Genomic DNA, 16,320 nt, shown 5'->3' with positions numbered 1-16,320 from the left:
ATCTCATGGTAGCTGTCTGGTACAGACCACCTGAGCAGAACCAAGCTTTCCCCAGATAACTCACAGAAGCCTTGAGTCTGCAGGCCCTAGGTCTCCTAGGAACTCCAGCTACCCTGATACTTGCTAGGAAAGCAACACTGTGGTGCAAAAGCAATCTGGGAGATTGTTGTAGTGAATTTTGACATCATAATGGAACTGCATAGTATACCACACAGGAGTGCTGCCTTTTTAGAATTACTGTTAAAAAATGAGATTTGCCTGAGAGTCATGACCCTCAATGTTGTCCTTTGCTGCAATAACCCCAGCATCATAGTTTAAGACACTAAAAGGGCATAAGGAAAGACAAGTAGCAGAATAAAGTGGATCAACATAGTTGCCTCCTATGATGAAAAAACATACCCAGTGGATGAAAGGACATCATTTACCTTGAATTTAGGAAGATGTCTGACAGTGTCCTTCAACACCTTCTTCACAAACTCATAAAACACATTGGGGCAGACAGACCAGAAGATCTTTGGAAAACTAGCCATACTGCAGAGTTCAAAGGATGGTGGTTAAATGCTCAGAGTCGAACTGGCAGACACTTATGGGTGGAGCTCCTCATGGGTCAGTAATGGGTCTGATAGTATTCATTACCTTTAAAACTGATTTGAACGATGGGATTGAATCCACACTCGCCAAGTTTGAAGAGGGAGGATAGGTAGTTGCACCAGAAGAAAGAGCTACTATAGAGACCTCGGTGGACTAGAAGGCTGGCCCAACAAGAATTACAAGCTAATGTAAAGTCCTACACATGGGATAAAATAAACCCCAGAAGTAGTGCAGATAAGGGCTGACTGTCTGGGGAGCAGTTCTGCTGAAAGGCACCTGGGGGTCTCAGCGGACAAGAAGCTGAACAAAACCCAGCAATGGGTCTTGGTAGCAAAGCACAAACTGTCTGGGGCTGTATCAGTAAGAATGGAGCTCGCGAATGAAGGGCTGTGATTATTCACCCCTACTCAGTATTTGTTAGGCCACATGTGGAATACTGTCCATTTGTGGTTCCTCCAGGTTAAGAGAGATATTGAGCAATTGGAAAAGTTCCAGTGGAAGACCACTAAGAAGACTGGAGAACTTGACAGATGAAGAAAGATTGAAGGAACTGGGTTTGTTCAACCTAAGGATCAGAACCCTCAAGGAGGAATCTAATCACAGCCCTTTGCTATTTAAAAGGTAGTTACAGAAAACACAGAGATACTCTCTTCACAGGGCTGCATGGAGGCAGAATAAAAGCTAACAGCCACAAGTTTCTTCAGGAGAAATTCCATCTGAATATTACCAAAAAAAAACCCCACAACAAAACAAAACAAAAAAAACAACAACAAAAAAAACCCACAAAAATCCCTTGTAATAACTATTAAACATTGAAACAGATTGCTGAAAGAAGTGTTGGAAACTCCATCACTGGAAGTAGTGAAGACTTGGCTTGAGACAGCCATGGATTACTTAATCTAAAACTCTGCTTGCAACAGATCAGATGATTTCCTGATGTCTCTTCGAGACTAGACTCCTCTGATTCTTCATCAGTGTCTCAGTGTCAAAGGAAAGAATAACTGAATGGGGTTTCACAGAGGTTTGTCCTGGGTCGGGTTCATTTGGCACTTTCATTAATACCTTGGACAGCAAAATTAAGTGCATAATTATTAAGTCTGCATTTAACAAAGAGTTGGGAAGGTCTGTGAATATATCAGCAAACCTAATCAGAATTAAAAAGGAGAAACTGAAGAAATAATATTAAAATAGGATCCAATTCATCAGAGACAAGTATAGGTCAAAGCACAAAAGCAGGAATAATCAAATCATAAATACAGTATAAGGAGTAAGTCATTTGGCAGCAAGTCTTCAGGGATTACAGTAGCTCAGAAACATAACCTGAGTTAAAAATATCCTACTGTTATGAAAAGACAATCAAACTGGAAGACATGCATATAGTTATAGGTAGAACAATGCATGAAAATGCGAGAAATAATTCTTCCTCTCCACTGAGCACTGGGAAAGCCCCTTCTAAAGCCCATTTTTAGAAACTGTTATTTTAAGACAGACACAAAACCACTGAGAATATTATGAAAAAGGCTGGAGGTCTATAAATATAATCCACGAGGAAGGACTGATTGAACTGCTGTGTGTTAAAAAAGAGCAAGAGTTTTTGAAGTAAACAATAAGCCATTGAAAAGAAGAATTAAATAACCTGTACTTTATATAGAAGCAACTATTGAAATCAGTACAGCAACAAGCGTTCACATTTGAATTATAAGAATTCTACTTGCAAGGCTAATGAAAGACTAGAGCACCTGAGTAAGATCTAAGAGCACTCTCCTTGGAAATCAATAACATCAGACAAACATCTGGGAATAAATACAGCCAGAGGAAGGAAGTAGTGCTGACCTGTTAGGACCACTTTCAGCCCTCTTTATCTATGATGTGTTACCTGCGTATATGAGTGTGTATATACATATACACATACATTGTTAGTCAGCAACACATTTAGGAGGTCCAGATACATCTGCATTTCAAAGAGAAGCGAGGCAAAGGTGTAATTTTAAAAAATGTACTATAGGTAAGTAAAGGTATCTATAAAGGCAAGAATTAAAACTCAATGTACATTTTGCTTGCATACCCAAGCTGTTAAGTTAATCAAGCTTATTTTTACAATCTACTAAATGAAAAATACTGAGTCCATGAATTCATTGTTATAAAAATCACTTTAGTCAGTGAAATAAACTGGCCAGAATAGCAATATGAAGCAAACAAATGGTGTTCTAAATTTATGAGACCCCAGTTCAAATACAGAGTATCATTTGTTCCTTTTTCTATTAATAATCTAAATTAACTTTGTAGCCTGCCTATTAATTGGATGATCATGATTTAAACCATAAATCATGCCTGTCCTTTTGCTTTCTCTGATACAAAGAATTATTTCAAAGCCACATTGTCTTTCTACAGATTAGATAAGCTTTTCCAAAATACTGTACTTGTTGCAGAACTTGCTGACTTGCCAGCAGACTTATAAAAGGCAGCATTCATAAATGTTTCACAGGGCCTGAGAAACAAGCAAGCAGAAAACAGGAGCGTCAGGCATGAAAATAAAAAGGCTTATCGACCAACTGTGAATAGATCTGTTTCATTTCCTGAAACGTAAATGAGAGGAAGAGATTTATCAACTGGCAAATAGTTTCATAAAGTAGATTATTGTTTCTGCTTAAGCAAGTTGGCTTTGTAGAAACAGCATTGCCCTGTAGGGGAATACTGAAACCCAAGGCAGATAAATAAGCAGGGTCTCAATCCTGAAATGTTTAAACTTTTCTTGAATGAAGTCACAGAGAAGTCAATGTAAGCAATCATGTTATTACAACCATATGTATTCATAGTTTCTTGGGATATGAAATAGCTAACAACCGCAAAAATTTTCACCTTTCAAGTAACAGACTTCAACTGTAACTCAATATGCAAGAAATGCCTGGGCAAAGATTCACATGTCATTTTTTTAATATATTTTTTATTTCTCAGGAAGGATGGGAAGTCATTGCTTGTTCTGCTGTAACAATGGTACGCTACAAGATTTGCATGAGGCCAATTAAATTGGAACAGATTTTAAAATCCCCAGTAGAATTTTAGGCTTGCATGATATAATGATCTTGAAAAAAATCCAGCTAAAACACAAGTGCCTGAAGGAATGAATCCACTTTAAAATTTTAATAAAATGCAGAAAGTGACCAGTTAGTTTTCACCTGTTGTTTATGTTAATTTATCTGCTTGCCTACAACATAAAGCCATGCATTTCCCATAGCTCAAAATTCTAACTTCTTTTCAATACACCTTGTCATTAAATCACAATGGGGTAAATACCTTGATTTTCTTCCTTGTTTATTCACCAGGTCTAGCTACATGAACAAACACTATTTTGCTAGTGTGATGGGAGAGATAAATTATAAAATACATTTTCAAAATTTAAAAAATGACACAAAAAGAAAGGATAATTGTTGTTAAACTACAAGATAATTCAACTGCAATTAAACCTAGTCAGGATATCTGATAAAACTTTAGAATTTTCTCATAGTCTCTTCTAGAAGTCAGAAGGTTCAAAAATCAGCCAAACCTCCAGAGTAGTATTTTCCTGGAAACTAGTCTTAAGGTCTTAAAGATGTTGATAATCTACAATATTTGTTTACATTTTGGAAGTGATGTATCAGTTTTCCTTCTCAAAGTCCTATTATATTTCTTCTGTACAAATGCTTCAGACTTATTCCAGATTCACTTTGATGAATATGATTTTATGCCAGTTCCAGCTGGTATCATGTAATATTTCCTAAAGAGAGTTAATCTTTCATTTTTGGCAGGCAGTTATACCCAGCCACTCATGTGCCCTTTGAGAACAAGTCCTGAGGATTTATGATGTCAAATCCAATGCATCTACCAGAATTAGAAAGTTCCTGTTTAGAACTCTGTCCAATTGCAGTATATTAATGTAACTAATTATTGATATTGACATGCCATTTTTGAAAAATGTATCATTACTGTGGGATTTTTTGTGTGTGCACAATATAATTTATGTGAAAACAATTGCAATCTGTGCTGTTCAAATAGGAAACACCACATGGTAAAAAAGCAGCACTTTAAGTGACATTTTAAAGAATAACAGGTGAAGTATCTAAAACACCACCTGTGCCTTCACTACCTGCAAAGCTGCATTAGTTTACAACAACATTCATGCATGACTGCCTAATTTGTTTGCCCAAATGGTTTGTACACAAACATGCAAGTTTGATAAGCAGATGCACACATATTTTTGCAGATACTTTCTACATGTTATTATGTGGTATTTATGCTACTTATGCAAAATTCTTTCAAAATATTTATTGTATGTTCTGTGCATGAATCTTAAAGACATAATTATTAGTCTAGAAGAAATATTTATATGCCAGTTTTAGTATATCTAAGTGTCTAACTGAAACATCTTGTTAATCAAAAGAACCAAAATTATAGTACACCAAAGGTACTTAAATCAGTACGTTTAATGCAACTAATGATGCTCTAAAGCATTTTATATTTGAAAAACTATAATATCTATACCATCTGTCTGACTTTTCAACATACGGCGTTGTATCAATTCCTAAAAACTTTCTTAATATTGGTCCTTTGCATTTTAAGGTGGAATCAGCTAGTTGTATGAAGTTGATGAGTGTTGCAAAACACATGTTCTACCTGTGAACTATGCTGGTTTTGGATATTTAGTTAATACATATCCTGCAGTTTCACATTTAAGTAGATGTTTATCAAAACTGCTAGTTTCCAATGGATTTACTGTTTTTTGTTTGGTTTTGTGTTTTTTTTCTAATTCAGTATTAATGCTTACTTTATCATTAGGCGCATGTTTAGAGATGTGATTTCTAAATCATACAATGGTAGCTCTTAAATATAGTCATACTGAGGAAGAAAATCAAAAATTAAGAATGTAGTTGCCCTTTTATACTTAAGTACCTGCTGCTATTCAGAATTCAAAACTTGTACAAAAGTGAAAACATTATATTTAACAACCACTTACGCTTGAGGTCATAGTCCCCAAAAGCTACTGATCTGCCTTTCTAAACTTACAAGTAGCTATGCATACATCTCAGTCTTATCACAGTACTGCTGATAACACTTTATTGTCTGTGTAGCAGAGATACTTTTTTAAAAAAACTGATCGTGTGTGTGGTATTGATAAATGAAATACTAATAGCAGTATGCTTTCCTTGTAAAGTGTCTTTTCAATGACAGATTACTAATTTGTATTATAAAATACACAATACACAGAGGACAGAAAGATTTGTGGTATAGTTACCATTTATGTGGGATATGAAAGCCAAGAATCTTTAGAATATCATTTTATCATGGTTATCATACAAGAAATATATAAATCCTGTCATGCATCCATGCTGATTTGTTATATTAATGATGATTTTTTTTTCCTCCATGAATCATTTTTTAAATCTGGGTGTTCTTTCATTTATAAACCACAGAAAATAGGGGTTGGAAGAACTTTGAAAAGATATTTAGCCCATCACACTAACTGCAGATGAGACTGCACGTATTTAATCTCTTTTGCATATATGTATATCTCACGTTCTTGAAAACTACTCACATACCCAGATATTCTTTACTTCAGAATGTTTTGCTAGTGTCCAAGCATAAACCTTCCTTTGCACAATTATAGCCCATTATATTTTATGCTTTCCCTCTTCTTTCACTGGATTCATCTTTACCTAGACCAAAGCAGCCCAGTTCTTTTCCACCTGTTTATACTAGATTATATTTTACAGAATATACAGAATTTTGATCCTTTTTAATATTTTCTTCTATCCTATTTTCACTGGTTCACACCTGCCTTGAAACTTAATATCCATAGTGGGGAAAATCAGGGGTACTCGCACTGTATAGTTTTAAGCACCTAAGGTGGGAGATGGGGTCCTTGATTTAAGCAGCTGTATCTGACAACTTCCTCCAATAAGCAATCCACAGACAAGACTAATAGATGCTGTCACATTGTTTAACACTGCATGTGAATGCCCTTATATACAGCATCCAGTTGGTTACATTGGAAGATTAAGAGACTACCATCCTAAGACAGGTATCCAATTTAGGATACGTGAACACTCTGAAAAACTCTAGTAAATAAAGCCTTACTAATTTTACTATAAATAAAAGCTTCATTTATGCTCATTACATGATTAATCCTGCTATGTATATGTGCCTGTATCTCTTTAGCAAGCTCTAGTAATTACACATACTTAGGGTATACAGTAATAGAATATAAAATGTTATTATGCATATTTATACCTATACAATTAAACTTTTTACTTGTTTATGTGATATGCTATTATTGAAGCATATACTAATGTGATCCATTGTAGACTTGTTTCTGTAGCTGTAACACTTAAGCTTTTTGTCACCTCACATTTGAGAAGCTGATTATTCCAAGTTACATCTAGTACTTCATTATTATCAATAGTGAGTCCCATTTAGACTTCCTAGTTCATTATTAGCCAAAAAATAAATCACCCATGTAATTTTCCTGCTTTTGTGAATTTCTACTATATATCATTTGGATACCACCCTCAGATATTTTTGCCCTCTTCCACTGTTGAGAAACATCTCACAGTTCTCTCTGGACATTAGTATAAGTATCCATGAATTACAAGATAAATGTCCATTCTGTTTCCCATAACCAGTTGTGAATAAACTGTACTCTTCAATACATAGTTTTGCTGTTATGTCAATTTACAGGTATATGTACACACCAATATTTTCATTATATATAGAAATATATATATATATATATGTACACTACCACTTTAATTCCTTGATTTAGTTATTCATCATACTAGCCACAGTATTTGGATGCCAAATATATTCAGCAGAATGACTTTGTGCTTTTCTTATCTGACATTTTTTGCCCTTTATCCATTTGGTCAGGGTCAAAACCAGGCATAGACTTACTTCTCCAAACCTTATCGATCCTAAATACAAGTCTTTCTCATCTGCTTAGCACATATGTAATGAAGATGCTTCGTGAACTACTGATTGTGTATTGAATAAATTCAAATCTGAAATCCATCTTGGTGAGCCTTAATATTTAGCATGTGATAGATTTTCATCAGCTTATTATAAAGCAAACTTCATAATTTAAGTTCCCAAGTAAAATAAGCATACTTAAATACAAAGGTTTTTTTATAATAATAAATATTAAAATAATACAATATTAAACAAAATAGTATAGGTGGGACATTTTTACTAAAAAAGTGGGGACAGTAGGAATAAAACTTCAGGTACTTACAAAATATTAATTTAATAGGATTGGCTATAAAACAATAGCTAGATGTAAAATGAACAAAGCAATGTAAGGGTAAGAATTCCTCTTTACCTTTACACACAGGTCTATGATCACTCCATGCAGCAAAAACTTCAGCTATCCTCTGACAGGTGATGCTTTTTGAACCTTGTAGCACATAATCTTCATCACAAGAGAACTGCACTGTTGCTCCCAAGCTAAAATCAAACAATGACATAAAAGGAATAAGCGTTTTTTTACAAATAGTTATCAGTATTTTTTTCCCCATTCTTCTAGGTATGATGGTCCTGACAAATAATACAAACATGTAATCCAGTAATTGCTGTTCTTAGTAGTAAAAGACTTCAGGCTATGTACTAGCCTGACAGTGCACAGCATTCAGCCCTCTCTGGGCTTGCTCTGGCCAGAACTTGTTTACCTCTTTTTAACAGTGGTCTGGAGGTCAAGTGACTATTTTCTGACCAAACTTATGACTTCCATATAGTAAAGGTTTGACAAACCTGGGCACTGTGTAACAAACAGTAGCTACTTATGTTAATTGAAGCTAAGAAACAATGAGAAAGAGATATGAAGAAATCACCTAGAAGAGTCAAAAGGTCAACCACAAAACTGAGGAAAAAATCCCCACTATAAACATTGTACTCCTCCCAGTGAAGACTGCAGGATACAGATGACTTGCTGTAACTGTCCCCCACCTCTGATCCTTCTTGAGGAAGTTTGGTGCTTTTTACTTTAGAACCAGGGGGGCATTGTAAGGGAGAGCACAATACCAGAGAAAAGGTTTAGATAATAATGTTATTCACAAGGTGAATATCAACATTTGCTCCTTTAACAAGCATATGTTTCTCAAATTAATACAAGAAAATAAAAGAATTCCATAAACATTTTTTTAGGTATTTACTATGATTACTTATGAAGTGGTAACATTGGCTTCAAAAGATTTTGTTCCTTTCCACATGGAGCTGACATTTGGTGCTTCAAACATGGCACAAAACAAAAAAGGAAACTAGCCCAGAAAAAAAATATTTTTTTGTTTGTTTTGTTATGTTATATTTTTCTGAGGGGAACTTGGGGTGTTTTTTCAGTTTGGAAAAGTTAAAAAACCAAATACATAAATGTGTATTATTGAGCTAATTCTTCTTATTCTTTAATATCATTATTGTTCCAAGTTCTGATTACAGCTGACATTAGTCAATTAGTCAACATATCAGGCCTTTCTCTGACATCAGTACCTAACGCTCCATAATTTCAGCTTGCTGTTTTTAAAGGCTTATTTGTCACAGTTGTAAAATATCTCTATAAACTGACTGTGGGCAACATGTAGTTTCACAAAGGTCTTCAGAGAGAACCTTTTACCTTATCCGTTGCTAAATGATCATTATTATGTTTTTTAATTAAAAGGTGGTGTTATTATTTATCCAATGCTTATATAAAATGGATGAAGAAGAATTACAGATCTACAGTTTAGTGAGTTACCTCATGCTTGTGCTAAAACCAAATGACATTTGGGAAATATTCTTATTTTCCCCTACAATTAAGGAATAAGCCTAAAAGACTAAAGCTAAGTTGTTACTGAAAAAATTCTAAGAGCAAAGCAAACTAAAAATTAATATTTTGAGAATCTCATGTATGGTGATACTGCATTTTGTATTGAAGGATATTTTGTAAATGGAATTTGAAGGTGTATCATTGCTTTTATCACCGTTATAGTGGGCACTGACAAAACTTTGTATTGGTATTAAAAACATATGATGAAACCATTAAAAAAAAATACAGCATTATTTACCAAACTTCAGTGACTGCATAAAGATACTTGTATGCACATGACCGAGACTAGCATTTTACAATAAGAAATACAACAAAACACAGTATTTTGAAAAGTCTTCTAAAAGGAAAAAGTAATAAAAGTGGAAAGAATTTTCTGTTTATTATGATCATTTTAAATAGCCTAATATTAACAAATATTTCATTTATATGTAATAGTAAACACAAATTGTATCACCAATGGTATTTCCTAGTCAAGGCACAGTTAATACTATGGATGTTAGTAAGCGTAAAGCACTAGGGCACAATGACCCACTCATAACCTAATTAGACACAGGTGTGCTGATATTCTGTGAAAACAGAGGAGCAGTCCTTATTTATGGGGGAATAAGGGAAGTGATGATACAAAAGTAAACAATATGGTGAAGTGAATAATTTTTTAATGGTATCTGTCCTTGTATTTTTGTTGTCATTTCCCGATGATTTTGTTTACATATATATGTCTGTATATGAGGGTTTTAAAAATCAATGTAAAAATCTGAATACCTCAAAACTACATAAGGTTAGATTTTCTCTACTAATTCTTCTATAAATGAACAGAAGAAGATAGCTTCTTTAATTACCTGTGAAGAAAAGGAATTAGTTGTTGGTGGCAGGGGTGTGGGGGGTAGGGGGTGGGGGTGTGTTTGTAGAATTCCTTGGAAAATCTTCCCTTCTAATTTGGTCAACAGGGTATTAGATAACATCAAAATTGCATAGTAGCAGGGCATTTCATTCTAACTCAAACATATCAAAATAACAGATCACAGACTCATTGAATTTAAAGAATTCTGCCTAGATTTACATTTATGTTCAATCAGGATCTGAATTAACTTTTTCTGGGACAATGCTCAAAGTAAGTGCAGGAAGTTCTATTCTAGTCAAACTACAAGGTGGCTTTTGTTTCATAACACACATTTGTATAGAATATTAGCTACCAGATCTTAGCATCAGGTTTTTATTTAAACTTTTCTTAATGTATAACCTCCCAAAGGATCTCAGAGTCTTTCCTAACTGCATTTGCCTTGATAAATGATTTTATACATACACATAACTTACAAGACTTTGGCCATACTGTGTATGCAGTTACCTGGGTATTCTAAGATTTAACATGGAGTAACTCCCCAAAAGTCTATGTTATAGCAGCTTTCCTGTGTGACCTTGGAAGTCATAGGATTATTTGACCCTCCTCTGATGGTTTTCATAGATCTCTATCCTATTTTCCAGCTTTTGCTATGTATGTTACCTATTTAAAAAAAAAAATTGGTTTGTAAATTCTGGAAGCAAAGCCTCTGTACTGGTATAGTTCTTCATTTATGTAAATAAATAGTTTCAGGCTCCTTTACAGGTCTTTAAAACCAGCACTTTGCAAAGAGGCTGGAAGACATCTCAGGATATAACTCAATAGTGATATAATATCACTGATTTGCCTGGGATCTTCAAACCTGAATTTGATCTCACAAGGTATAACATTCTTTTTTACTGAAATGCATACTAAAACTCAATTTTCTCTTCAGGGTTTTGGCTTGTAAAGAATAAGTCCTGTTTCTCTTTCCTTATACATGGGAATTTTAGTGCTGTAATAGTAATTTCAGTTTCTGTTCAATTTACAAAGGCAGAGAAAAAATTAAAAACACTGAGCACACATTCCAGAGATTAACTTTCGTTAGGTAATCAATTCAAATACATCTATGATGAAAATAGCTACTAAAGGAAATTGATACTAAACAGAAGAATAAGGGAGTTAGAAATGTTAGGTGTTTGAAAAGGAATGGTGTTAGCACAATATAGCTGACGAAAATTGGGGAGTACCTGGGCTTTACAGAGACATAGAGAGTAAGTAATGGGGGCATGAAAGATTATATAGTCACCTGAAGAAACATTTCAGAAAAGGAGGATCTGATAGTGTATAACAGCTCTATAAACTATTCCACAAACAGTTCCTGTTTGTATCAGAAATAAGAATGTTTGTGAAAGAAGGGGATAAAGAAGAGCTGCAGAGTCCATGAAAAACAGAGGAAGATATAAAAGTGAAAAACTGAGAAAAACAAAAATAAGCATAATGTAAAGGCCCTTTATGAGACTGAGGAAAAAGAGCCAAAAGGCAGATCACAGAGTTGGAGAAAATGTTAAAGTTATGAAATAGAAAGATGAATTATCAATCGCTAATGTTAAAAATTATACTCAGCTACTCCAGGGACTAAGTGGTTAGGAAGGTTCAAAAGGTAGCAGTTGGGAAGAGCAACTTTCTCAAGATTAGATTTTCACAAGATTCTATGTGCTGTGGAAAGACATGTTGAGAAAAATCTGAACGCTTTCAATTATTTCATTAAATAAAAAAACAAAAAAACCCCAAAACTAAACAAAAAAGGAGCACCTGAAAAAAAAGAAACAAACAACCAAATACACACATGGAAATATATTTCCTTTAACTAACCATGGACTGATTTTGAGAGTACAGTGAGCAGGAAATACACCATTTTTTAAAAAAAATTGAAGTGGTGGTATCAAAACTGTAACTGGGAAAAATTCCAAAGGGTTGAAACTATTATGAAGACTTTACAAGTCTGACAGTTTTCGTTATCACCTCCAAAAGCATAAATAACACTGACATCATCCAGTCCACTTTACTTGTCCAAATCAGTTTTAATATTAAACTGATATTTGATAGTATATGACTGTAAGTATACTGGAGTCATAAACACAGTGCAATTGGAAAATTTACAAAATCTGCAATGTGTGCCATGTGAGTGAGGGCAGACAGAGGCAGTTATATAAGCAGATGATAACACATCAGCCCAAGAAAGAAAAAAGAACCAGAGATCAGTTTCTATGGCAGATCAACTCAAAAAAGACAATATTAAAAATCAAACAAGTACTTCCTGTTTGAAAGATCAAAAAAAGGGGAAAAAAAACCAAAACCAAAACAAAAAAAAAAACCAAAACCAAAAAAAAAACCAAACCAAACACCTGCAGGAAAACTGTATAATCCTTCTGGACTTCCACCGTAAGAATGGCATCCATAAAGGCCAGCATATTGACTATCATGAGCTTGTCAAGAAAGTATTAAGAAAATGGGTCTCTCAGGAACTTAAAATCCTAGAATCACAGAATGGTCAGTGTTGGAAGGGACCTCTGGAGATCATCTAGCACACCCCCTGCTAAAGCAGGTTCACCTAAAGCAGGTTGCACTGAGTTGCATCCAGGCAGGTTTTGAATGTCTCCAGAGAAAAACACTCCACAGCCTCTCTGGGCAGCCTGTTCACATGCTGTCACCCTTAAAGCAAAGAATTTTTTCCTTATATTCAGATAGAATTTCCTGTGTTGTGGTTTGTGCCTGTTGCACCTTGCCCTGTTACTTGGCACTACTGAAAAGACCTGGCCTCATCCTCTTGACACTCGCCCTTAACATATTTGTATGCATTGCCCATGAAACAACTTGCTGTCCATGAGAACTCCCAGGTCCTTCTCCACAGAGCTGCCTTCCAGCAGGCCAGCCCCAGCCTGTACTGGTTTGTGCGGTTGTTCCTCCGTGGGTGCAGGACCTTACACTTGCCTTTGCTGAACTTTGTGAGGTTTTTCTCCACCCAGCCCTCCAGCCTGTCCAGGTCTGGCTGAATGGCAGTGCAGCCTCTGGTGTGTCAGCCACTCCTCCCAGTTTTGCATCATTGGCAAACTTGTTGAGGGTATGCTCTGTCCCTTCATTCAGGCCACTGATGAGTAAGTTGAACAGGACTGGACCCATCACAGTCCCTGGGGAACACCACGAGCTACAGGTCTCCAGCCAGACTCTGCACTGCTAATCACAACCCTGAGCTCTACCATTCAGCCAGTTTTCAGCCCACCTCACTGTCCACTCATCTAATCCACACTGCCTGAGCTGACCTATGAGGGTGTTATGGGAGACAGTGTCAAAAGCCTTACTGAGTTCAAGGTAGACAACATCCACTCCTTTCTACTTGTCTACCCAGCCAGTCATTCCATCATAGAAGGCTCTCAGGTTGGTCAGGCATGATTTCCCCTTGGTGAATCCATGTTGACTCTTCCTGAGGACCTTCTTTTCCTCCACATGCTTCGAGATGGCCTCCAGGATAAGCTGTTCTATGACCTTTCTAGGGGTTGAGGTGACACTGATTGGCCTGTAAGTTTCCTGTGTCCATCTTCTTGCCCTTTTTGAAGACTGGAGTGACGTTGGCTTTAACTCCAGGCCTCAGCACCTCTCCTGTTCTCCATGACCTTTCAAGATTAACACTTTTTAATGTTTCCGTGCCAAAGAGAAATTCTTGATAGTATGAAATTTATGATATCTATTGCATGTTCAGAAGTACGCATGATGACGTGTAGAAATCTGACCAAAGCCTGCTGGTATGTTAGAGAACTAAAAACTGCAGACAGAAAATAAGATCACAGAAGCTGGTCTGGGGGAACTTGTTTCTGCTGTAGTCTACCTCTGTATTTTGGGCAGGTATTATTTTAGATTAAGTTGGCAGAGTAGTCCAAAACAGAGTGTGGGAACAAACAACCAAAAAACAGTGTGGACAGTTAAATGCACTTTGATACCCTGACTTACATTTGATCCAAACTGCTTAACACATGAAGCCCCTTCAAATTGTGTAGGCTACCTGTTTTGTAAATATCAAGTGAACCAAAGCATGATATAACTATGAATTTGTTCATTGTTATATACACCAAAAACATGCATCACCAAAAAAAGAGAAATATAAAGGATGGCAGGAAAATCTCCAACAAGTTTCAAAAGCAGAACATATTAAGAAAAAAAAGTCCTGTCTGTGGATGATGCCAACGGCCAGACTGGGTTCATTTAGTCCAGTATGCTAACACTGACAGTGGTGAAAAGTGAATGCTTAGAGAAAAATGTTAGAATATGGCCACCATCTATAGTTCATCTTCTCATCATTACCATATTTCAATCATCTATAGTTAGGTACTTCTGATCTTGAGCTACTAATTTAGTAGTCCATGAGTGTCTAATTTAGACTCCTGGGTCAGCCCACAGCTAAAAGCTAAAACTGGTAAAGCACACTAGTAAGAAAAAGAGTTTCTGTGGATATATTAGTCACAAAAGGAAGTTCATATACAATCTGGATCCATTAATAAATGGGCGAGCCAACCCTGTGGTGCTGCAGTCCAATATGGAAAAGGCAGAAGTACTCAATGACTTTTCTGCATCAATTTCTACAGCACATCTGCTTCTACACATCTGTGTGTACAAACACGATTGGGAAGAAGAGGCACAGCCAATATTGGGGAACAGGTGAAAGAAGATAGCTCTATTCAAAGGCAGGGAGCCAGATACCTTTCACCAAAGGGTGCTGGAAAAAAATGGCTGATTCTATGCAAGGCTGGTATCATCTATGAAAAACTGTGGTGATGAGAAGATCTTACTGACTGTAGAAAGGCTAATATTACATGAATTTTCAAGTAAGGCAAAGAGAAGCTAGGAACCTCACATCAATCCCTGGAAAGAACATGTCCTCTAGGAAAGCACAAACAGGAAATCAGGAGCACTTACACAGATATACCAAAGGTGAATCATATGTAATCAACCTGATTGTCATCTATGACAAAATAACTGGCTACATGGACCAGTGGTAGATGCCATAGCACTCAGGGTAACAGTGCTCAACATCAGCAAAGTTTTTGATACTGTCTTCTGCAACAGTATCTTTGGGAACTGACAAAATATTCACTTAATAGATAGATTCAAAATTGGCCTGGCAGCTGTGTTCAAAGGGTAGGAATCAATGGCTTCATATTCAGCTGGTGGCCAGTTATAAGCTGAGCACTTGGATGTCAATATGGGGTCTTAGACTGTTTAGTATTTTCATCCTCAACCTTGATGTTGAGACCGCAGCAACTTCCAGCCCAGCAAATTTATGGAACATACTAAATCAGGAAAAGTAGCTGACACACTGAATAACAAAGCTTCAATCCAGACACTTGACAAAGTTGAGCACTGGCCCACCAGAAACCTCATGAAACTCAACATAGGTATGAAGTTCTGCACTACTGATGAGTAATGTGTTCTCATCCCAAATAAAACAAACCATTTACTCAACTACATTAGAAGTGGTGACAGCAGATCAATTGAAACTTTTATTCTGCTGGTGAGGCTTTATCTGCAATATTAAGCCCAGTGTTTAGCCTCACACTTCAAGAGAGATACTGATAAAAACTCTAGAGGGTGTGGAGGTTAGTCAGAGGCTCAGAGCACATGACCTGCAGTAAAAAGTTGAGACAGCTAGGCTTAATTAGTCTGACAAAAAGGAAACTAAGATACTATCTAACAGCAGACCATAACTTCTTCAAGAACCATTGCAAAGATAATGAAGCCAAACTTTCCTTAATGTGGCAAACAATATACAAGTGGCAGTTTAGGAAATTCAAGGTTTTACCTTACAAGATACTTCTTGTAAGAAAGGCAGGGCAGAACTGGAACATCATACCCAGACTGTTGTGAAATCTCCATTCTTGAGAGTTTTCAGGACTGGCTGTAAACAAAGCCACAGCTGATCTCATTTAGTGTTTGGCATTAGTCCTGCTTTGGGCAGCAGGTTGGAGTCAATGCCCTCTCAAGGACCCTTCCAATCAATATTTATATGACTTATTCAAGTTGTTCAATTTATTTT

The 16,320-nt window shown here is 36.1% G+C and overlaps 1 protein-coding gene across 3 annotated transcripts in view; it reads right to left on the bottom strand.

The window, feature by feature from the left end:
- The window catches only part of CSMD3 (CUB and Sushi multiple domains 3), a 726,530-nt gene that overhangs the window by 413,963 nt on the left and 296,247 nt on the right, over positions 1-16,320 (bottom strand). For all 3 annotated transcript variants that reach the window (XM_055706136.1, XM_055706138.1, XM_055706139.1), the window contains one exon: positions 7,940-8,064. In XM_055706136.1, the coding sequence (XP_055562111.1) occupies positions 7,940-8,064 (125 nt within the window). The remainder of the gene's footprint in view (positions 1-7,939; positions 8,065-16,320) is intronic.

This window comes from Falco cherrug, chromosome 3, assembly GCF_023634085.1.
Source record: "Falco cherrug isolate bFalChe1 chromosome 3, bFalChe1.pri, whole genome shotgun sequence".
Lineage (NCBI taxonomy): Eukaryota > Metazoa > Chordata > Aves > Falconiformes > Falconidae > Falco > Falco cherrug.
This window is presented reverse-complemented; position numbering and strand designations above follow the sequence as displayed.